At 41.3% G+C, this 23726-nt stretch overlaps 1 protein-coding gene across 5 annotated transcripts in view; it reads right to left on the reverse strand.

Moving 5' to 3' along the window:
• The window catches only part of tpk1 (thiamin pyrophosphokinase 1), an 86797-nt gene extending 63494 nt beyond the window's left edge, over positions 1-23303 (reverse strand). For 2 of the 5 annotated variants that reach the window (XM_060899927.1, XM_060899931.1), the window contains exons 1-2: positions 23196-23303; positions 22333-22402 (exon numbers count right to left, since the gene is read on the reverse strand). In XM_060899927.1, the coding sequence (XP_060755910.1) occupies positions 22333-22375 (43 nt within the window). In that variant the 5' untranslated portion in view covers positions 22376-22402; positions 23196-23303. Of the gene's footprint in view, positions 1-22332; positions 22403-22500; positions 22599-23195 lie in introns of those variants that run through there. The other 3 variants (XM_060899928.1, XM_060899929.1, XM_060899930.1) reach the window with 3 other exon arrangements.
• Between the last annotated feature and the right edge of the window lie 423 nt (positions 23304-23726).

A 23726-nucleotide genomic window follows, 5' to 3' on the forward strand; every position in this document is an offset into this window, starting at 1 on the left:
AATGCAAAAAGACCTGGACACCCACAGAAGACAACAATGATGGATGATCGCAGAATAATTTCCATGGTGAAGAGAAACCCCTTCACAACAGCCAACCAAGTGAACAACACTCTCCAGGAGGTAGGCGTATCAATATCCAAATCTACCATAAAGAGAAGACTGCATGAAAGTAAATACAGAGGGTTCACTGCACGGTGAAAGCCTCAAGAATAAAAAGGCTAGATTGGACTTTGCTAAAAACATCTAAAAAAGCCAGTACAGTTCTGGAAGAACATTCTTTGGACAGATGAAACCAAGATCAACCTCTACCAGAATGATGGAAAGAAAAAAAAGTATGGCGAAGGCGTGGTACAGCTCATGATCCAAAGCATACCACATCATCTGTAAAACACGGCGGAGGCAGTGTGATGGCTTGGGAATGCATGGCTGCCAGTGGCACTGGGTCACTAGTGTTTATTGATGATGTGACACAGGACAGAAGCAGCCGGATGAATTCTGAGGTATTCAGAGACATACTGCGTGCTCAAATCCAGCCAAACTGATTGGTCGGCATTTCATAATACAGATGGACAATGACCCAAAACATAAAGCCAAAGCAACCCAGGAGTTTATTAAAGCAAAGAAGTGGAATATTCTTGAATGGCCAAGTCAGTCACCTGATCTCAACCCAATTGAGCATGCATTTCACTTGTTAAAGACTAAACTTCAGACAGAAAGGCCCACAAACAAACAGCAACTGAAAACCGCTACAGTAAAGGCCTGGCAGAGCATTAAAAAGGAGGAAGCACAGTGTCTGGTGATTTCCATGAGTTCAAGACTTCAGGCAGTCATCGCCAACAAAGGGTTTTCAACCAAGTATTAGAAATGAACATTTTATTTACAATTATTTAATTTGTCCAATTACTTTTGAGCCCCTGAAATGAAGGGATTGTGTTTAAGAAATGCTTTAGTTCCTCACATTTTTATGCAATCATTTTGTTCAACCCACTGAATTAAAGCTGAAAGTCTGAACTTCAACTGCATCTGAATTGTTTTGTTCAAAATTCATTGTGGTAATGTACAGAACCAAAATTAGAAAAATGTTGTCTCTATCCAAATATTTATGGACCTAACTGTACATCTGCCAAAGCTATGTCGCAATGTGGAATTTTCTGAAAGGTGTACAGAAACTGCCAGAGACGGGGACAAAGCGACCTCGGTCTGAAGAGGAGAAACAACAAAGGACTTATAAGCAAACGTGGGAGCAGGGTAGGCCTTGGCTGCGATATGATTTTTATGGAATAATTAATTTTTTTCAAGTTGATTCCTAGTCAATATGAAGCTCCTAATGCTTTCTCTCTCATAAATGGTTAAATACAGAAAGCATGTTGGACATATTTTGGGTGCTATAGTCATGATAGTAAGTATATTTGTTTTCAATACTCATACACCAAGTTGCCAAGTTTTCCAATATATTATTATTTGTTGATATTATATTATGGTGCTCTGTGTTGTTCTCATTTATGTATTTAACAACAGTATCAAAATACTCAGGTCTTGAAATAAATGCACATTAGTCATGAACAATGGTAACTACTCTCTTTTGCATTATTTTTGACAGAAGTAAAATTCATACATGAACAAATTGTGGCGAGTTGATTTTCTGTTTGGCTAGTTACTTTGGAAGGGAACTAGTCTGGCTGGCTGATGGAAAAAAAAAAAAAGAAAAGAATTTCGAGCCCTAAAACTGTCACCCTCAGCTGAAAGGACATTGGTTTGGAAGGTCAGGAACAAGCTTTGAACCACCATGGCACCGCCCTGCCATGAACTGGAAGCTGATGGATCACTGTCTACAGTTCAGATCACCATGGACTAAGAGGCTGCTATCCAAGAAATAACCCCCTGCTCCAAAATTGACACCTTCAAGCTTAACTAAAGTTTGAAGCTGACCACACAGACAAAGAAAAAGCCTTCTGGAGGATAGCTGTATGGTCAGATGAGACAAAGCTTCAGTTGTTTGGCCACAATGACCACCATGTACAGAGGGACACTGTACCAGCTGGTGGTGGTGGTAGGCTCATCATGCTCTGGGGCTGTTTTACTGCCAGTGGAACTGGTTCATTGCACAAAGTGGATGGAATAATGAAGGACGACTACCTCAGAATTCTTCAGCATAAACCATCAGAAACTTGAACACAACTTGGGAGTTAGAACAGGACAATGAATCCAAACACACATCAGAGCTGGTTGTGGAGGATAAAGCAGGCTAACATTAAGCTTAAAACAAGTCCTGACTTCAACCCTATTGAAAATATATGGACCGTGCTTAGAAGTGGAGTCCATGCCAAGAAAAATAAATAAATAAATAAATAAATAAATTGAACTCTACCATGAAGAGTCATGAAATATCCAACCATAATTCTGCCAGAAGCTTGTTCATGGTAAACAAAAACGTTTGGGTCAAGGTGAATCTTGCAAAAAGACATTTTACCCAAATATTAGGTGTGCTGTATGTATATTTTTGACCCTGCATGTATAATTTTGACCCTGTGTTGATTTCAGAAAACCCAGAGAAAAAAAAAAAAAAATTGTGCACCAAATTCTAGTGTTTTTTTTATTATTAAAGATGTACGCTGTACATTCTGCCACAGAAAAAGAACAATTCAAAGAAATTACTGCAAGCCCAAATATTGCCATGACATTCGTATCCAAGATGGCATTCATGTCACTGTATGTAAACTTCTGACCACAAGTGTAACTGACAGGTGAATGGGGAATTGTGATTGGGTTTGGGAGAACGTGATAGAAGAGCAGCATTTATCGTCTCAGTACTTGCCGATAATAGAGGTAGTATTGTGTATGACTGTATAACAAATCACGTGTTTTATAAGGTTTTAGCCTATTTTGAAAGTAGTTTGAAGTAATATTAGCCCATACTCATCCACAGCTAGTCTGAAACTGCATGTGGTGCATCATGTGTTAGCTAGGTCATTGAAAATATCTAAGTTGATCTCCATTCCTCTAACAAGACTAGTTAATGACATTAGAGATTGTGCATGATGTTAAGTGTTTTTGTCATGAATTATTCTAAAGTTTGCTCATTTTGGCAAAGTTTGCTACACATTCAAACTTACTACTTTGGCTGATAACTGCATGTAAAATACTTGGCTGACTATATTTCATTCGATTTAACCCACATTTTTGAACGGATAAATCAATATTACCATATTAACATGAAATATACAAAATCTGCAACCAATTTAATAATATAGGCTTTGTGAATATAAAGTCATCTCAGGACATTTCTGTGGTTTGGTAACATAAATTCCTTTATTGTTGACATTGTGTGTTAATGGTCAAAACCTGTTTTCATGTGATCTATTCTCCATACTTGCAGGTGAACAAAACGTATGAACCCACATGCAGTGGGCCAGCAAGTTCTGCGATTTCACCAATGACAGACAAGGTCATTTACTCAAACACTCCAAATTAAAGCATGGTGGTCTTACAAGGACATCACCCCAACATGCCTCCATATAGTGTGTATGCAACCTTCAAGTCCTTTCACATACTCAAGGTGCATTTTTCGAAAGTTTACTCTCAGAAAAATAAGTGACACAGGTGGTGATGAGAGAGCCGTCTTCATCTGCCTGCTTTGTGATTTTAAAGAGCCCTGTATTGAGCAAGATTTCTTTACACACGTACACACTTCAGAGTACCCAAAAAAACCACGTGTTTTTGTTGTTGTTTACATCTACATCTGCCAAAGCTATGTTACGATGTGGAATTTTCTGAAAGGTGTACAGAAACCGCCAGAGACGGGGACAAAGCGACCTCGGTCTGAAGAGGAGAAACGACAAAGGACTTATAAGCAAACGTGGGAGCAGGGTAGGCCTTGGCTGCGGTGATGAGAGAGCCGTCTTCATCTGCCTGCTTTGTGATTTTAAAGAGCCCTGTATTGAGCAAGATTTCTTTACACACTTCAGAGTACCCAAAAAAAAAACCCACAACCTCAAAATTGACCCATGGCTAACAGCTATTTAAGGCAGATATTTTGTCACGCACAATAGACCCTACCATGGATAATGTCCAATCCCAGGACTGTAATTTTGACAAAATGCCTGAATTTGAGGAAGATCATTTTAAGGATGATGACGGAGATGAATTGAGGTGTCAGCTCGAGCACAATTTAGCCACCCTTTTCCTTTAAATGAAGACTATACATAGCACCCCTGAGAGAGCTGCCCAAGATGTGATCCAACAATTGGACCAAATTCCCCTTCTATTACAGCCTTTGATGTACTGTGCAATTCAGACCATACTTGATCAACTTTACGGCAAAGTTGGTCGCTCTATTGTGACAGAAATAGTCAATGCTGTGTTCGACAAAAATGCCATTCTTAAACATCCATCTACAGGAGGCACCCTGTTAACCGCTTTCACAAAGGTATCTTATAGAGCAAGAGAACTTCCTTTTGTGAAGCTTGTGGAGTTCGTAATGGGGAAAGAGAAGCAATAAACTGTTTATGTTCCTGTTCTTAAAATGCTCCAAATTTTGTTCAACAAAGATGACACTTTAAAGGAGACACTCCCTTCTGACAATGTATAGACAGATGAATACAATAGTTCATGCCTTAAAGAGAATACTCTCTTGGAAGAGGAAGAACTCATTACATTACATTACATTAAATTAATGGCATTTAGCAGACGCTCTTATCCAGAGCAACGTACTAGGGGTCGACCGATAATTGGCCTGGCCGATATATCGGGCCGATATTCTGCATTTTTAGGGTTATCGGTATCGGCCATAATTTCCACCGATATGCCGATAACATGCCTTTTTGCAGCCATTTCGTTCCTAACGCGACTGTCACTGCCCATCCTTTCCTGCACTCTCCTCTCGGAGTTCAAGAACACGGTCCCGCCCACCACAACATCTGATTTGTTTGGCACAAGAGATATAGCCAATCGACACGTGTAGCTAAACGCTGTGAACTGTTTCAAGGCGGCTGTATGGGCACTCGGGCAGAAGCGGCACAAGGGATACAGCCAATCAACACGCGTAGCTAAACACTGAACTGTTTCAAGGCGGCCGTATGGGCACTCGGGCAGAAGCAGATCCCACTTCAAGGTAAGGACACGCTACTTTTGCCGCAATAAGGTCACAAACACACAAGTTGCAAAAGCACAACATCATTATATGTTTACATTCTTCATCTACTACTCGTTAAAATTGTCCATTTGCATCTGTGTAGCCACGCAAACTTAGCTTCAACAGCGCATTGCACTCCTGAGTGAAGGTATCAATGCGCTGTCGAAGCGCGCAGAAGGTGTTAGTACGCCTGTCATTATAGTGTGAACTTTCCATAGCATAGAAAATCGCCACGTTTCAATTTGTGTAACTGAACTTTGTTTCATGTCACTGGTCATATAAACCTATGTAAACAGGAAAAACGTGGAAGAGTTTGGTCACATCTAACTATAGCCCCAAAAAATACCATTGGCCATACTGAGCCTAGCTACATTGCTAACAGGAGTGACAGTGCGTCTGACTGACTGGGAAGTCACGCAAAGCTCGGAGAGGTACGGATCAGCTCGTCTCAATTCAGAGAAGAACATATTTCATTATGGAAGTACGGTGGACTGTTCCTTTAAGCCATGGCTTCCTCAGAATTCAGAATTGTCTTTAGTTTGTACATTGATAACTTTGAGGTAGCAAACCCTTTAGGAGCATCCAAAAAGAAGCACGTCTTCAGGATCTTGGCTTACTTGAGAAACATGAGTGGTATGTTGAGATTTTAGGTGCAAGCCTGAAAGGGACAGTGTTGTACGGAGCTGCAGAGAACCTGGCTGCCCATGATTTAGCAAGATTTCAGGAAAGTTTTTTTTTTTTTGTTGACAGATTTTTTTTGTTGTTGTTTGGCATGGCAACGCAACACTTTCTTGAGGTCATTATAAATCGAGATCAAAAGAGGCTCATGGTCCGTGAGGTTGAGCAGGATTCAAATATGACAAGGCGCGTCGAGTGATCATTTGGAACATTTCCACGTTGTGGATGGCTTCCCTCCTGATATACTCCATGATCTTTTTGGAGGGCATGGTCCTATTAGAGATGCTGCTTTACATAAAATGGCAATACATTTTTGGACAAAAACAAACCAACCAATCAACCTCAGGTAATTCCTAAGACATTTTCCATCAAATGGACCACTGGAGAAAATGCTCACGAAAATTGGACTCGGGTCTGACTACTTCACCTCACAGTAGGCCATCATGTCCCTGATGAAGCATGGGAGATGTGAACGAATTTGAAAGATATCCCTGAATTGACAATGTCTAATAAATTCAATAAGGAATTAATTGGAGTTTCTGAACTACAAAATTTCAGTACACAGACCGGGAAAAGAAGAGGGCAGCTTTCCTGGAACATAAGAAAAATCCAAACCAGAGAGCTCTTGAAACCTTACGAAAAGCAAGAAATGCCTTTTCAAACAAAAGTCAGAAAATGCACAACTCAATACTGGGTGAACCTCAGCAACAAAATTCAAGATGCATCCTCCACAGGAAATACCAAGAGAATGTATGATGGGATCAAAACAGCAACTGGCAGGCAGCATCAAAAATCCTCACCTATTAATTCCAATGAAGGCAACATACTACTGGACCAAGACCAACAACTAAAAAGATGGGCCAAATACTTCTATGAGCTTTACTCAAACATTCAACCAATATCAGAAGAAGCTACAAACCAAATACTGGAGTACCCAATGATGAATGAACTTGACCAGATACCATGTATCGAAGAACTTGAAAAGGCAACAGACATTAGGTATAAGGCATCAGGTAAAGCGCCTGGAGAGGACGGTATACCACTAGAAATAATAAAAACATTGCAAGACCATACTCCTCAAACCACTGTATGACTTGCTTGTTATCTGCTGGGAAAAAGGCTTACCTCAAGATCTTCATAACTCTAACATCATTGTCTTCCACAAAAAAGGTTCAAGAAAAGATTGCAACAATTACATTGGAATCTTACTGCTTAATATCGTCAGGAAAAGCATATGCTAGAATAGTACACAATCGGCTCTCCATCCTCACAGAAAGGGTGTACTCTGACTCACAGTGTGGATTTAGACAGGGCAGATCAACCATTGACATTTTCTCCCAAAGGCAGATAATGGAGAAATGCAGAGAGCAGAACATGCCACTTCATATCGCTTTCATCAACCTCACAAAAGGCGTTTGACCTCATCAACAAGGACACACTTTGGATCGTACTGAGGAAAATAGGTTGTCCTCCCAAGTTCTAAATATTATAAAAAGCTTCCATAACGGCCACCTTGGTAAGATCAGCTACAACAACGCAACATCAGACCCATTCCTTATCAGAAGTGGTATAAAACAAGGTGATGTTGAACGTACAACCTACTCAGATGGAGGTCTGGTCAATCAAAGCAGACTGAAAGCAAAGACAAACTAGAAAGGCAAACATGAACAATTTATTTATTTATTTTAATGCAGACGATGCCAGCCTGATTACGCTGAAAGCAGAAAAGCTGCAAATAGTCTTGCATAGTTTCTCTGCAACACGTGATGGTTTTGGTCTTACAGTGAGCATCCTTAAGACCAAAACAATGCATAACAATCAAGACGACACTGCCAAGATAAAAGTCAATGGACAAGAACTGGAACAAGTTCATGATTTTACATACCTGGGTTCAAAGGTTAATAATAAGATCTCTTTCGATGATGAAATCAAAGTACGACTATCAAAAGCAACACAGGTAATGGCTAAACTCAAAGTTCAGGTATGGGAAAACAAAAGTTAACCACTGCCACGAAGATAAAGATATAAGAAGCATGTGTTCTCAGCACTCTACTTTATGCCAGCGAGTCTTGGACAACCTACTCCAGACAAGAGAAACAACTGAATAACTTCCATATGTAGTAACTTTGTAGAGGTGTTTAAATTAGCGAAGGCGATGTCCGATGCTGTAGTATGCTCTGGCCCCATCCCAATGCGGCGTGGCGATGTAGCTTACAGCAGGTTATGGTCGCTGAACTGCTGGTTGTCCAGGTGGTGCTCTGAAAACAGTGTGGGCTTTATAGATAATTGGGCTAATTTTGAGGGCACTGCTGGCCTGTTAGGGCAGGACAGTATCCATCCCACTCGGGAAGGTGCTGCTCTCATTTCCTGCAGCATAGGTCATAGTCTCAGAACAGGCCTAGTTAACTTCTGACAATCCAGAGCCAAGGCCAGGGAGCAGACGAACAGGCTAAACCAACTGTCTACTAGCTGCACAGAGTCGTCACTCAGGGTCCACTACATCGAGACTGTGTCTGTCCCCTGAGCTCAAAAAAAAAAGGTAGAAATTTTCAGAGAGTTTGTTCCAGTAATCTAATCAATATAAAATTAGATCATACTGACTGTACAGCCGCTGCCAGCACCTTTGATCTCAAGGTGGGCTTATTAAATATTAGATCTCTTACATCTAAAGCGCTAATGGTTAATGAACTCATTACTGATCAGGAGTTTAACGTACTTTGTTTAACTGAAACATGGATTAAGCCAAATGGATATATAGCATTAAATGAAGCTAGTCCTCCTGGATACACTTATATACACCAGCCTCGTCTAACTGGTAGAGGAGGAGGCGTTGCGGTTATTTATAATGATTACCGTATCTAGGTGTAACACAAAAACCTGGTTATAAATTTAATACATTTGAAGTTCTTCATATTCATATAATGTATGTAGCCTCGAAAAATAGGTCTACCCAGTTAATTCCGTTACTTATTATTTACAGGCCCCCGGGGCCATATTCTGAGTTTCTTTCTGAATTTGCAGATTTTATCTCAGATCTGGTTATTTCCTTAGACAAAGCTTTAGTTGTCGGAGATTTTAATATTCACTTCGATAACCCAGAAGACCCTTTGAAAACAGCGTTTGTGTCCATTTTAGATTCAGTAGGGATTATGAGAATGTCATAGGACCGACCCATAATGGTGGTCACACCCTCGATCTAATACTAACATCCGGGTTAAATGTAGAAAATATAGTCATACTTCCACAGTCTGAAGTTCTCAGATCATTATCTCATCTCATTCAAAATATGTCTGAGTAATAATATATGCACCTCACCACGCTACTGTATTAAACATACATTCACGTCAACTACTGCACAAAGCTTTATAAATGATCTCCCAGAGTTATCAACTTTGATTGGGTCACTGTCAGCCCTTGCAGAACTTGATCAGGCAACTGAATGCTTAGAGTCAACGTTCCGCCATACTTTAGATAATGTAGCTCCTCTTAAATGGAAAACGGTCAGAGACAAAAAATTAGCACCCTGGTATAATGATGACACTCGCACTTTAAAACAGACCACTCGAAAATTGGAACGTAAATGACGTCAAACAAAATTGGTAGTGTTCAAATTAGCGTGGAAGGAGAGCTTCCTGAAGTATAGAAAAGCTCTTAGTGCTGCTAGATCAACATATCTCTCCTCCCTAATAGAAGATAACAAAAATAATCCTAGATTCCTATTTAATACTGTAGCAAAATTAACCAGGAATAAGTCCACTATAGACACATGCACACCTGCAGTATGTAGTAGCAACGACTTCATTAATTTTTTTAATGACAAAATTGAGAATATCCGACAAAAAATTCAAACTACTAATTTAAGGTTAGACAATGAAAGTGACCTTGTAGTTAACAATATAACTGTATCAGATCAGCAATTAGAATGTTTTACTCCCCTTAGAGAAATTGAATTACTTTCATTAATCTCCACACCAAAAGCCTCAACTTATGTACTAGATCCCTTACCTACACGTCTATTCAAACAGATAATACCTGAAGTAATTGAACAGCTTCTAAAAATAATAAATTCTTCTCTTATGATTGGCTATGTACCCAAATCCTTTAAACTAGCAGTTATCAAACCCCAGATTAAAAAACTTGACCTTGATCCCTGTCATCTGTCCAATTATCGGCCAATATCAAACCTCCCCTTTATCTCCAAGATCCTTGAAAAAGCTGTGGCACAGCAGTTATGCTTATATTTACATAGGAATAACATCCATGAAATGTATCAGCCAGGATTTAGACCTCATCATAGCACAGAGAAAGCTCTGGTTAAGGCAGCTGGGCCATAGAAGGTTCACACTGCACGCTGCATGCTGCACGCTACACGTTCACGTGAAGAACCGGACCCTGGGCCATTAAACTTCATGCTTGGATGTTCACGTGTTGCGTCTGTTCTACTTTGACCGAGTAACCAACAATATGGACTCTTCAGATGACGACGATTGCCTCATTCTGCTTTTACTGAGACAGAGGAAGAGAAAAAGGAACAGAATTTGGAGCCGAGAACACTTCCTTCTGAGAGAAACCCGTGGTGAATTTCACCGAACATTCTATAATCTGCTTGACAATCCCGATGAAGAACTATTTTTCAATTATACCATTCAATTATATTTTTTCTGAAGTTTTCCCCTGAAAGCATAGAGTTATCTCCCTAGACCCGTTCTGATTGGCTGGCGCGGCGGTGACCGCATGCATTGACTGGAATTTCCATCTTCACGCCTAGAAAAAAGTGTGCATGTTCATTTCACGCTTCACGCGTGAAGTGTGCAGCGTGCAACGTGAACGCCGTTCTATGGCCCAGAGCAAGTCATGCTACGTTTGTCCACTTTTCTTTACACGCGTGTAGCGTGTAGTGTGCAGCATGCAGCGTGCAGCGTGAACCTTCTATGGCCCAGCTGCCTTAAGTAGTAAACGACCTACTGTTGGCGTCTGATCAGAGTTGTGTCTCGCTGCTTGTGTTGCTTGACCTTAGTGCAGCATTTGATACCATTGATCATTCCGTTCTTCTGGATAGACTAGAAAACATTGTGGGAGTTAAGGGAACGGCCCTCTCCTGGCTCAGGTCTTATTTAACTGATCGCTATCAGTATGTTGACGTAAATGGTGATTTTTCTAGACATACTAAGGTAAAGTTTGGTGTTCCACAAGGTTCTGTCTTGGATCCACTGCTGTTTTCTTGATATACGTTACCTCTGGGTGATATTATTCGTAAACATTGTATTAGTTACCACTGTTATGCTGATGACACACAGTTGTACATTTCTGTAAAACCTGATGAGACACACCAGCTTAGCAAAATTGAGGAATGTGTAAAGGACATTAGACACTGGATGCTTATTAACTTGCTTCTGCTTAACTCTGACAAGACTGAAGTACTTGTACTAGGAGCACATGCAGCTAGAAGTCAGTTTTCTGATTACACAGTAACTCTGGATGGCCTTTCTGTTTCTTCACCTAGAGCAGTAAAAGACCTGAGTGATTATTGACCCCAGTCTTTCATTCGAAACTCACATTGATAACATTACCAGGATAGCTTTCTTTCATCTCAGAAATACTGCCAAGATAAGAAATTTAATGTCACTACATGACGCGGAAAAACTAGTTCATGCTTTCATTACCTCCAGGTTAGATTACTGTAATGCCTTACTGTCTGAATGTTCCAATAAGTGCATAAACAAGCTCCAGTTAGTTCAAAATGCAGCAGCAAGAGTCCTTACGAGAACTAGAAAATATGATCACATCACCCCGTCTTATCCACACTGCATTGGCTCCCAATCAAATTTCGTATTTTTTATAAAATACTACTATTGACCTTTAAAGCACTGAATGGTCTCGCACCACAGTACCTGACTGAACTTCTGGTCCTTTATGACCCACCACGCCTACTTAGATCAAAAGGTGCAGCTATCTGCTGGTACCTCGTATAGTGAAGGCTACATCAGGGGGCAGAGCCTTTTCTTATAAAGCCCCACAGTTATGGAACAGCCTTCCAAGTAATGTTCGGGAATCAGACACAGTCTCAGCGTTTAAGTCTAGGCTGAAAACGTATCTGTTTAGTCAAGCCTTTTGTTAATGGTGTTTATGAGGTAAAGGTGTAGATCTGGAGGGTCCTCAGACAGAGTGTTTTGGTAAACTGGGATGTATGGATGCTGTCAGTCCCCCACTCGCTTGCTCACTCGAGTTTGTTGACGGTGTAGTGGTTGGCTGCTTTATGTCCCAGGACTCCCTCATGCCTGTGTTACCTTCTGGCTCTCCCCTTTTAGTTATGCGGTCACAGTTAGTTTTGCCCAAGTCCCTGCTTGTACTCAGCGCAATATGTATACTGTTCCTACTTATTCAGGTGACATGGGGCATACCCAACAACCTGTGTCCCCCCCCCCAAAATCTGTCCCTCTGAATTACATGTCGGTCCTGGGATCGAGGTGCTGACCTCTTCTGCTCCTCGGACCTGCCTGATCCATCCTGGTGCCGTGTCTGGTTGGAGTCTCATCGCATCGCTCCTGTGGAGGACGGCCCCATGTGGACAGTTGAAAGTCACACTTGGAAGACGCTCTGGACTCTTACAGTAATGCTTTTATGGCTTAGGACTACAGTCAACTTGCTAACTTTAGGACTGCAGTTGTCATGAACAGTTTTGCACTCAAGTTTCCATCAATGAAGAGTTTATAACATCAATGAAACTGACTTCATGTTAAAACTGTTAATGTTACAGTCATGCTGTCTGTTGTTGCCAAAATGAGGATGGGTTCCCTTTTGAGTCTGGTTCCTCTCTAGGTTTCTTCCTCATGTCGTCTGAGGGAGTTTTTCCTTGCCACTGTTGCCACAGGCTTGCTCATTGGGGATAGATTAGGGATAAAATTAGCTCATGTTTTAAGTCATTCAAATTCTGTAAAGCTGCTTTGCGACAATGTCTACTGTAAAAAGCAATATACAAATAAACTTGACTTGACGAGTCTTTCAGAAGAATTCTAGGAATCAACTGGAAAGATAAATGCATCATTTCCAGAAAAGGCAGGATGTAATGACATCTACACAATGCTGACACAGGAGACTAAGGCTGGGACATGTAAGAACGTCTGATGACAGGATACCAAAACAAAATTGTGTATGGAGAACTTTCAGAAAGCCAAAAGAAACACTGGACGACCATTATTGAGATTTGAGGATGCATGTAAACAAGATCTAAGAACTGCTGAAATGGATCCTGCTAATCTCAAACAACTTGACGCTCGGTCATAAGAGATGCTACCAAGCAAAGAGGGGAGAAGTTCTATGCTAACAAAGCAGAGAAAAGAAAAGCAAGCAAAGGAAAGAAGTAAAGAAGGGACAGCTACAAACTTATGGACTTGCTCGATCTGTAACTGGAAATGTCAGTCAAGAATTGGACTATACGGTCACAGAAAGAAGTGCAGTGTAAACCATGATGTGAACCAAAGACAATTGTTTTGTATTACCTAGTTTTAAAATTTGTTTCTATGTTATTTTATAACGTTTTGTGCATGTTATGCATGGTCTTAAGACTGAAGCAGGCCAATATGGTGGTTTCCACTGATATTGCGTTTATCTGCAAGTCACTGATTGAACGGAGCAGTGTGTGCTTGGCTGACAATCAACTGAGCAACTTAAAATGATGTGTTCCCCGTCTGCCTAGAAAGCTAAAGAAAAGATGCTTGCTACCCTGAAATGTTTTATGTTGTGTTAACTCCTTAGATATGCTGATAATAAAAAGGTTCTTTTTTTTAATCCTTCAGAACCATGAACCAATGATGGTCAGCCAGAGCCATAGTCCGTGCAAGTGATGTCAGAAAAGCTACATTCAGCGTAAGACCTGACAACACCGGAACATTATTATTTGACATGAAAGAAAAATTGGCTCTGCAGTATGACTTCAAAGTTCAATATGAAGGCCGCGAGTTTAATCGTGCACTATGCAACCTCTGTGATCCATCTGAATTACCTGACAGACCAACACTGAAGATTCTCTCTCTTGAGATGGACATGCCAACTGCTAATCAATCATCCTGTTCGGACACTGCTATATAGCCAAATACCACTGAGGGATTAAGACTGACCTCCCATGATCAGTGGCCAAGAAGGTTTGAGAGACCACAATTCTCTGTAAATACTGAATACAGACTTGGGCAAGGAAATCATGTATTTGACAGATGGGACATGCATGCCAAGTTCATGAGATGTGAAGCATGACATTCTTGAGAAGCTGGCAGAGACAATGAAACAGTTCATGGACTACCCACAAGATGACCATTTCAGTACCGCTGCTTGTGCACTTATCTGCAAACATCCTTGCCTCACGGAGCCAGGTTCTGTTGCAGGACAGAGTGTGTGTGGGGGGGGATCCTTAAATTCATCAGGCAATTTCCATGCAAAACAGGAAAGGCAGATGTATCCAGAAAAATCAAAGAGAATACAGATGGAAATTTCTTGTAAAACCTCAAAAGACCATGGAGAAGCATAGCAAACTTTCTTAATGAGTTTCCTCAGGATGCAACCACTCTAGAAGTGAGCAGAATGGCTCTTGAGAATGAAAATGACAGTGGTTAGCACTGTCGCCTCACAGCAAGAAGGTTGGGGTTCAAGCCCCGTGGCCGGCGAGGGCCTTTCTGTCCGGAGTTTGGATGTTCTCCCCGTGTCCGCGTGGGTTTCCTCCGGGTGCTCCGGTTTCCCCCACAGTCCAAAGACATGCAGGTTAGGTTAACTGGTGACTCTAAATTGACCGTAGGTGTGAATGGTTGTCTATGTGCCAGCCCTGTGATGACCTGGCGACTTGTCCAGGGTGTACCCCGCCTTTTGCCCATAGTCAGCTGGGATAGGCTCCAGCTTGCCTGCAACCCTGTAGAACAGGATAAAGCGGCTAGAGATAATGAGATGAGATTACATGTTGAATATGATGCTCAGCAAATTTGCTTGTGTTTGAAGAGTGGTATAAATGTGAACAGCTAACAAAAGCACCTCAATACTCAGTTCACCCACCGTTGTTTTGAAAGCAACGCTGGTATGCTCAGGGTATTCATATTTCCGACGCATAGATACGTCACTCTAGATGACATTCCGTTGTGACCCATCACACCAACTCGCATCATAAAAACACACACTGGCGCAGCTTCATGTCGGCTTTATTTGGTTTAGTGTAAATCACTAAAGCCAGAATATTGAGGTGTCTTCTTTACGCCAATATTACAGAATATCTGTGTGGCTGTAGTTACCATCAGAGAGCTGAGGGACTATTTGCTGTCCAGGGTTTATTTAAAGTGTGAATTGGTCCAAAAATGTTGTGAAATGCCAACCCTGGACAACCATACCCCAGGTTTTATTGAAATCTTGAAATCCAAAAAGGGAATGGGTGGAAAAACACTTGCAGATTTCCTGCACCAGATTAGTACAAAGGTAAAAGAAATGAATATGTTGCAAATTTAGTAGAAGAATATGGAATCTGGCCAATAAGACATATTGCAGGAATTGCAGGAATGTTTCACTTGCACAGCTTGAGTAAATTAGGGACATCATTATTAACAACCTGCAGAGCTACCCAGAAGCCCGGTGTTTGTTGCTTGGCTCATGTATGTGCCATAGAGTATGCAAGTATGATGCACACATTTCAGTTTGTGCAGAAGGTGATGGAGTTAGCTCAGGAAAAATTAAGCCCAAAGCTGATGACCATGAAAAATGCTCTACTGAACGACAAGAGAAAGGAAAAAGAAAGTTTCACCGGTTTATGTTTTCATTCACTTTTTTATTTTTTTAATCACAGGACATTGGTGTGCACTTGGTTTCATATTTACAGTAAGTTTTCCAGTTTTTTTTATTTTTATTTTTAGTCACTCTTTGAGCATGATGTTCACAGACTTGGTTGGCAGAGCATTCACTTTATTGTTTTCTTACACTGACTTGATTTTTCTTACATTGAATTTGATTGAGTCAGTATTGCTTTTGTGAAGTTTTGTTGAAAAAAACACCAATAAGTATGCATTTGTTTCCTTTCAATGCTCTTGCCTTTGAGTGAAAACAGGAATTGCTGTACTAGTAAGTAATGGAGAATTTGCCAAGTGTGAAGTGCCATAAGTATGAGGCCAAGTAAAATTTAATGTGCAATATCATCCATCCATCAATCAATCATCTGTAGCCATTTATCCTGTGCAGAGTCACAGGCAAGAGGTGGGGTACACCCTGGACAAGTCACCAGATCATTACAGGGCTGATACATAGAGACAAACAACCATTCACACTCACATAAATTGACCTACGGTCAATTTAGAGCAGGCATCACCAAATGGTGGACCTCGGTCCGGATCCAGTGATGGTTCTGTCTGGACCCGTGACCAATGGTAAATTCACGAGATTAAGTAATTTTCATGGAGCATTATTTTGGACGGTCGTGGCTATTGACAGCAGGCGCTGCTACTCCAGTTAATACGACAATAGCTTCACTCAGTTGAGCCAATAAAATCGTTAGTTTACCCAGCGCACCACAGCACAGCAACAAGCAGAGAGGAAGAGAGTTAAGTTCAGAGACAACCGACCGAGACAACATGGCTTGCTCCAAAAGGCGGCGGAAAGTAGACAAGGAAAATCGTTGTTTTAAAGATGAATGGACGGAGAAATATATGTTCATTCTTCCGGCGAGCAGTTCAAAACCCAGTGTGCCTCATATGCGAAAACGTGGCATTAATTAAAAGCGGCAACGTGAAGCGCCACTACGAAACAAAGCACAGCTCTTTTGAGCAGTTCTCCCCTGAAGTCCGAGCTGAGGGCCCGCAAAATAACCCAACTGCAAGCACAGTATGACAGGTCTACCCGACTCATCACACATACATTTACAGCCCAGCAACGTGCAAACGAATGTTCCTTAAAAGTAGCGTGGATTTTGGGGCAACAAACACATTGGAGTGTGTTCCCTGGTCTAATCAAAGGAGCACTGCACACCTTGACTATGTTTGGATCAACTTACAGCTGTGAGTCAGCTTTTTCCACTATGAACATTGTCAAAACCAAGTACCGTTCTAGGCTCAACAATGAACACCTACATATCTGCATGAGAATGGCACTAACTCCATTCCAACCAAGATTTAAATTACTGGCAGGTCAGCCACATGCCCATTTTTCTCATTAAGAAGAGTAAAAGAAGAATTAAAAGAGAAAAGTTCAAAGAAAAATGTTCTGTTTGCATTTCCCCCCCAAAAAGCCACTTGTTTTCTGAAGATGTGGACTTTTTTTTTCTTGAAAAGTAGGCCCTCATTTTTTTAGGCTGGGACCTCCTTATTTTAAGAACAAAGAAGAGAAAATGTGAAGTCAATGCTCTGTTTGCACTTTTTAATGTTTTCTGAGTTGACTTTTTTACTTGAAATGTAGGCCTTCAATTCTTCAGGTTGGGATCTCTTGAATTTAAGAGAAAAAGGAGTTATTCCACTCTGTTTGCACTTTTTTATTTATTTTATTCTGATGTTTCTATTTTCTTTAATCTGAAATAAAGGCCTTGAATTTATTTTCCTGGGACTACTTTTATTTATGGTAAAAGAGATAGTTGTGCACTCAGTTCATTTCCTGCATTGGAAATTAACAATAAATATTGTTGAAACCATATGAAAATGTGGACATAGGGGAAGGCTATAAGACACAAGCTGGACTTCGGGTCGGACCTTCTACTTGGACAAAATTTAATAACTGGACCTCAGTGACTTAATTGAATACCCCTGATTTAGAGCCACCAATTAGCCTAACCTGCATGTCTTTGGACTGTGAGGGAAACTAGAGCACCCAGAGGAAACCCACACAGACGCGGGGAGAACAAACAAACTCCACACAGAAAGGCCCTTGTCAGCCACTGGGCTCAAACCCAGAACCTTCTTGCGGTGAGGCGTCAGTGCTAACCACTACACCACCATGCTGCCTCTGTGGAATATCAGTTGTATTGAATTAATTTTCCTATGGCAACAGGTTTCCTGGATTCAATTAGTTTTCAGTAGGTAAGCCTCCATTTTCCTGTCATTTCAACTTAACCTGCTGAAGTTAGTTAAAATGGCAAATCATTTCAATTCTAAATTACTTATCCACAACAAGTTAATCTCATCTCATTATCTCTAGCTGCTTTATCCTGTTCTACAGGGTCACAGGCAAGCTGCAGCCTATCCCAGCTGACTACGGGCGAAAGGAGGGGTACACCCTGGACAAGTCGCCAGGTCATCACAGGGCTGACACATAGAGACAAACAACCATTCACACTCACATTCACACCTACAGTCAATTTAGAGCCACCAGTTAACCTAACCTGCATGTCTTTGGACTGTGGGGGGAACTGGAGCACATGCAAACTCCACACAGGAAGGCCCTCGCCGGCGACTGGGCTTGAACCCAGGACCTTCTTATGCTAACCACTACACCACTGTGCCGCCCCCTAGTCTGACCAGACATCATTAAAAAAGGCTTTAAAGTGAAAACGTGTTTTTATGCAGGACTCATATTATAATATATATATGGGTCCGTCTCAGAAACTGCTCTCTCATTTGGGACATTATGGTCAAAAAATACATCTTCTAATTTTACTATTTTTTGCATTTACCTAACACTCAATGTTTCTTTTGTCACGTTTAATAAGAATAAAGATAGTATCTTGCTTTATCTGACCTCCACTGTGGAAATTTTTTTTTGATTACAATTCAAATGCTTTCGTAAAATTGATTTACATATAAAATAACTCCATCATGAAGAATTAAAGCCCCTCCTTCACAGAGGAGTGAAAATATTGAATAAATTTCCTCTTTTTGATTGCTTGGCTTAAAAATGCCAAGTTATGATGACTGAATTGATTATTCACTTAAATATGAATAATATGATACAGTTTGGGTATTTGATATGGCGAAATAGGACACAATGGAAAAATCAAGAACACACTGGAAAGATGAGAATAACGGCGCTGGTTAAAGAACAGCGACTGTACCGGCTGAAGGTCGTGCAGGTCTCTGCTGCGGCGCGCGAGCAACGGGACATCACTACCGCACCGGACGGAGCGCGAGGCGGGGGTGGGACAAAATGACTGGCTGTAGATTCTATCACAAGTTCGATCTAAATTGACCATGGTTGCAAAATATTGGCCAAAAATACGCAAACACTACGAAATATGAAAGTAAGATGAAAAAGAAACATTCTATTGCCTTATACTGCAAGACTAAAACAAAATAAAACTGTCAAAACTCACCTTTTCGGTGATAACGTCCGAACAGATCACCCGCGTAACAGAAAGACCGCAAATGGAAGCACGATCAACTTCTAACTGTTGCAGTGGAAAATTCCATTCTACACATGCAAATTGTTAATGTGTGTCCTTCCCCACACACAAATAACACGCTACGGTAAAAAATAGACCACAACTCATTTTATAGCTCAGAAATTCATACAAGACCAGCTACCATCGTAACATATTCTGTAAGAAACATACTCTATCCCTAACTTTCAGCTTTCGCTTTAAAAAACAAAATTGCAGATTTATAACTACATTTTTATATGGCGTAGTGATTTTAAGTTACTACTTTTGGTGAGGTAGTGACCTTGACCCTGAGGCTTTCTGTTTAGATCAAAACACACGATCGTATTGGTTTTGCGGAAAATGGAGTTACAACGGTGATCAAATATTTTGCATGATGCTTTATTACGGTTATGATTATTCTGTGAGCGCACCAATCCTTAGGTGTATAAAGTTACAACTTAGGCTCAGCAGAGGTTGTACTTTCTGCGCCAGCTCAGGAAGCTCAACCTGCCTAAGGAGCTGCTGACACAATTCTACACTACCATCATTCAGTCTGTTCTTTGCTCTTCCATCAGTGTTTGGTTTGGATCGGTCACCAAACAGGAGAAGAACAGACTGCAACGGACAATAAGGTCTGCAGAGAAAATTACTGGTGTCAACCTGCCCTCCATCCAAGACCAATACCTGTCCAGAGTCAGGAAACGGGCAGGTAACATCTCTGCGGACCCATCACACCCTGGTCACAAACTGTTTGAACTTCTCCCCTCAGGGAGGTGATATAGATCACTGTATGCAAAAACAACCAGACACAAGAATAGTTTCTTCCCTCAGGCTGTCTCTGTGATGAACAGCTAAAATCCACATTCATATATCAGTAATATCACTTGCAAAATATCTGCACACTCACAGTCATTCTGTGCTCACTGTTATATTATATTTATACTTATTTATATTTACTATTTCATCTTTGCACTATGCACCATATTGCACCAACAGAAAATCCTTTCTGTGATAAACAGCAAAAAACCAGACTCATATATCAGTAATATCACTTTAATATCTGAACACTCATACCGTCATTCTGTGCACACTGTATACTTTATATATTTATCTATTTCATACTTGACTTACCTGGATTACTTTGCATTATGCACCTATTGCACCCCCTTTTTTGTTGTTGGTTGGTTTGTTTGTGTATACGCTTTTTATCTGTTTTGTACTATGAGAGCCAAGTGAAACCGGAGTCAAATTCCTCGTGTGTGTCCACATACCTGGCAATAAAGGTGTTTCTGATTCTGAACTTAAAATACAATTAGTGATAAGTGTAGACTTTTCAGTGGACTGCAACCTTTTTAAGGGAATGCGATGTAGTCAACCATTTATCATGTCCCAGATCAAGCCACCATTTTCCCACAAATTTGCAGAATTTTTGCCAAATTCTGAAGAGTATTCACATCAAAAATTTAGTTTTATCTGTATTATTTCTTTTATCATTTTATTTCAAATTAAAACCAACATCACCATTCAAGGGCGGCACGGTGGTGTAGTGGTTAGCGCTGTCGCCTCACAGCAAGAAGGTCCGGGTTTGAGCCCCGTGGCCGGCGATGGCCTTTCTGTGTGGAGTTTGCATGTTCTCCCCGTGTCCGCGTGGGTTTCCTCCGGGTGCTCCGGTTTCCCCCACAGTCCAAAGACATGCAGGTTAGGTTAACTGGTGACTCTAAATTGACCGTAGGTGTGAATGTGAGTGTGAATGGTTGTCTTTGTCTATGTGTCAGCCCTGTGATGACCTGGCGACTTGTCCAGGGTGTACCCCGCCTTTCGCCCGTAGTCAGCTGGGATAGGCTCCAGCTTGCCTGCGACCCTGTAGAACAGGATAAAGCGGCTAGAGATAATGAGATGAGATCACCATTCAAAACCATATAGTTTATTGACAGAGTATATTTAGTGGGGTACCCCCACAGTACCCAGTTTCTGAGACAGACCCATATACACTACCGTTCAAAAGTTTGGGGTCACTTTGAAATGTCCTTATTTTTGAAAGAAAAGCACTGTTCTTTTCAATGAAGATCACTTTAAACTAATCAGAAATACACTCTATACATTGCTAATGTGGTAAATGACTATTCTAGCTGCAAATGTCTGGTTTTTGGTGCAATATCTCCATAGGTGTATAGAGGCCCATTTCCAGCAACTCTCACTCCAGTGTTCTAATGGTACAATGTGTTTGCTCATTGCCTCAGAAGGCTAATGGATGATTAGAAAACCCTTGTACAATCATGTTAGCACAGCTGAAAACAGTTGAGCTCTTTAGAGAAGCTATAAAACTGACCTTCCTTTGAGCAGATTGACACTACGTTCACACTGCAGGCTGAAGTGACTCAAATCCGATTTTTTTGCCCATATGTGACCTGTATCCGATCTTTTATTGACAATATGAACGAGACAGATCCGATTTTTTCAAATCCGACCCAGGCCGTTTGGATATGTGGTCCTAATTCCGATTCCTATCTGCTCTTTTCATATGCGACTTCAGTCTGAACCGCCAGGTCGCATTCATCCGACTTACACGTCATCAACAAGCCACAAACGTCACTATTCTGCGCTGAAGTAGGCGGCGGGTCTCTCAAAAAAAGTTACAACAACATGACTTTGATGTTCCTTTGAACGGAGGTTGCAGTCACTACCCCGCAGAACGCCTGAGCCAAAACCCTTGCCCTCTTCCTTCTCAACCTCCTCCTTAACATCAGGCTATTGTGCATGTTCTGACTCCGTCGCAACAACAACTGCATCATCGCCAGGTGCTGGCTACTGTCATACACAGGAAACTTTAGGTTACTTCCGTAAACACTGGCCATGCTCACTGCGTGTGACGTCGTCGTGTCCTGCAATGCGCATGCAGAACACTTTTAGGTCACTTTTCGTTCATACCGAGGATCACATACAAGTCGCATATATTTGTTAATGTGAACGACCTCACAAAAAAATCGGAATTGAGCATTAAGCCTTGCAGTGTGAACGTAGTGTGAGTTTCTGGAGCATCACATTTGTGGGGTCGATTAAATGCTCAAAATGGCCAGAAAAATGTCTTGACTATATTTTCTATTCATTTTACAACTTATGGTGGGAAATAAAAGTGTGACTTTTCATGGAAAACACAAAATTGTCTGGGTGACCCCAAACTTTTGAACGGTAGTGTATATGGCTGGCTGGCCATGTTTACCTGTGGACAGAAGGCAGTCTAATGGAGTGAACTCTTCATCCATGTCCTGATTTCCCTCAGTCGCAGTTTACTGGTGGAAAAGAAAGAACACTTTTACCAGACAAAATAAACACTTCCTCCACATTCATAAAATGAACGTTTATTTAATAAGCATAACTAATGTGTTACTGTGAGGCCGTTTTGAGAGGACAGATGTGCACACTCACGCACACCAAGTTCTGACTCGCACTTCCAGCAGTGCAACGCTCGCGCTCGTCGCGTAACGTGTGCGCGCACGAACGTGCATGATCTAAGGGAGAGCGCGCGCGCATAGTAAAAAAAGGCTTTCAGTGACGCGACTCGATTTGACTTCATGAGCAGGAATACTCCTGGATTAAACTCTGTGTCGTCAAAATCGTTAAAAAAAAAAAGTTTATGCATTTAAAAAAAAAAATTAAAGCTATCACCTGTTTATTTGTAGTCAATTTTGGGGAACTACATATCCGGGTTTGTTCTGGACAAATAGGAGTCCGCCGTTACATCCGGGTACTTACGTGTCTAATTCTGTTTCTAGCTAGCTAGCTCCATAAAAAATACCGATATCTCGTTGTCTAATCATATCAAACTTTTCATTGTTTCATCCATTAAGCGCAGTTATCGCTAAAGAATACTAATGCCTCCGAAATAACGAATATGAGCCAGCAGGTGGAGCGCAGGGGGTTGTGGGATGTGTAGTTTTTACACCGCACGAGACGCGTGGAAACGGTTCCAAACCCCCCACACACAACTAAATTAGGAATGCAGTGTATATCTTAGACGTCGTTTGCAAATTAGAAATCACGACAGAAACTAAAACGTGAGATATTGGGGAAAATAAAAACTACCTCTAACTGGATGACTTCCGGTATCCGGCTGTATTTTCCGCCAGCGCTCGAAGACGAGGCAGGAATTTAAAAAGCGGCGCTACTTTCTCACAGCGCCTCTAAAGGCGTGCGAACTCATCGTTTTGTTTCGACTCTTTTTTGGTGAGTCAAATCATTTGTTTCGGCTCATCGATTAGAGCCGACTCTTTCGGCTTCCAAATGACTCGTGGCATTGATTTTGTGTGTGTGTGTGTGTGTGTGTGTGTGTGTCCCATAACCTGGTACAGAAAGTATGAACGGAACCGGACCGGAACGACTCGGTACATTACAATAACGTTACGTTTTCTAAATATTCAGGGGTTTCCAGAGGTGGACAAAGTCTCTCATCTCATTATCTCTAGCCGCTTTATCCTGTTCTACAGGGTCGCAGGCAAGCTGGAGCCTATCCCAGCTGACTACGGGCGAAAGGCGGGGTACACCCTGGACAAGTCGCCAGGTCATCACAGGGCTGACACATAGACAACCATTCACACTTACGGTCAATTTAGAGTC

This window comes from Neoarius graeffei, chromosome 19 (genome assembly GCF_027579695.1).
Source record: "Neoarius graeffei isolate fNeoGra1 chromosome 19, fNeoGra1.pri, whole genome shotgun sequence".
Classification (NCBI taxonomy): domain Eukaryota; kingdom Metazoa; phylum Chordata; class Actinopteri; order Siluriformes; family Ariidae; genus Neoarius; species Neoarius graeffei.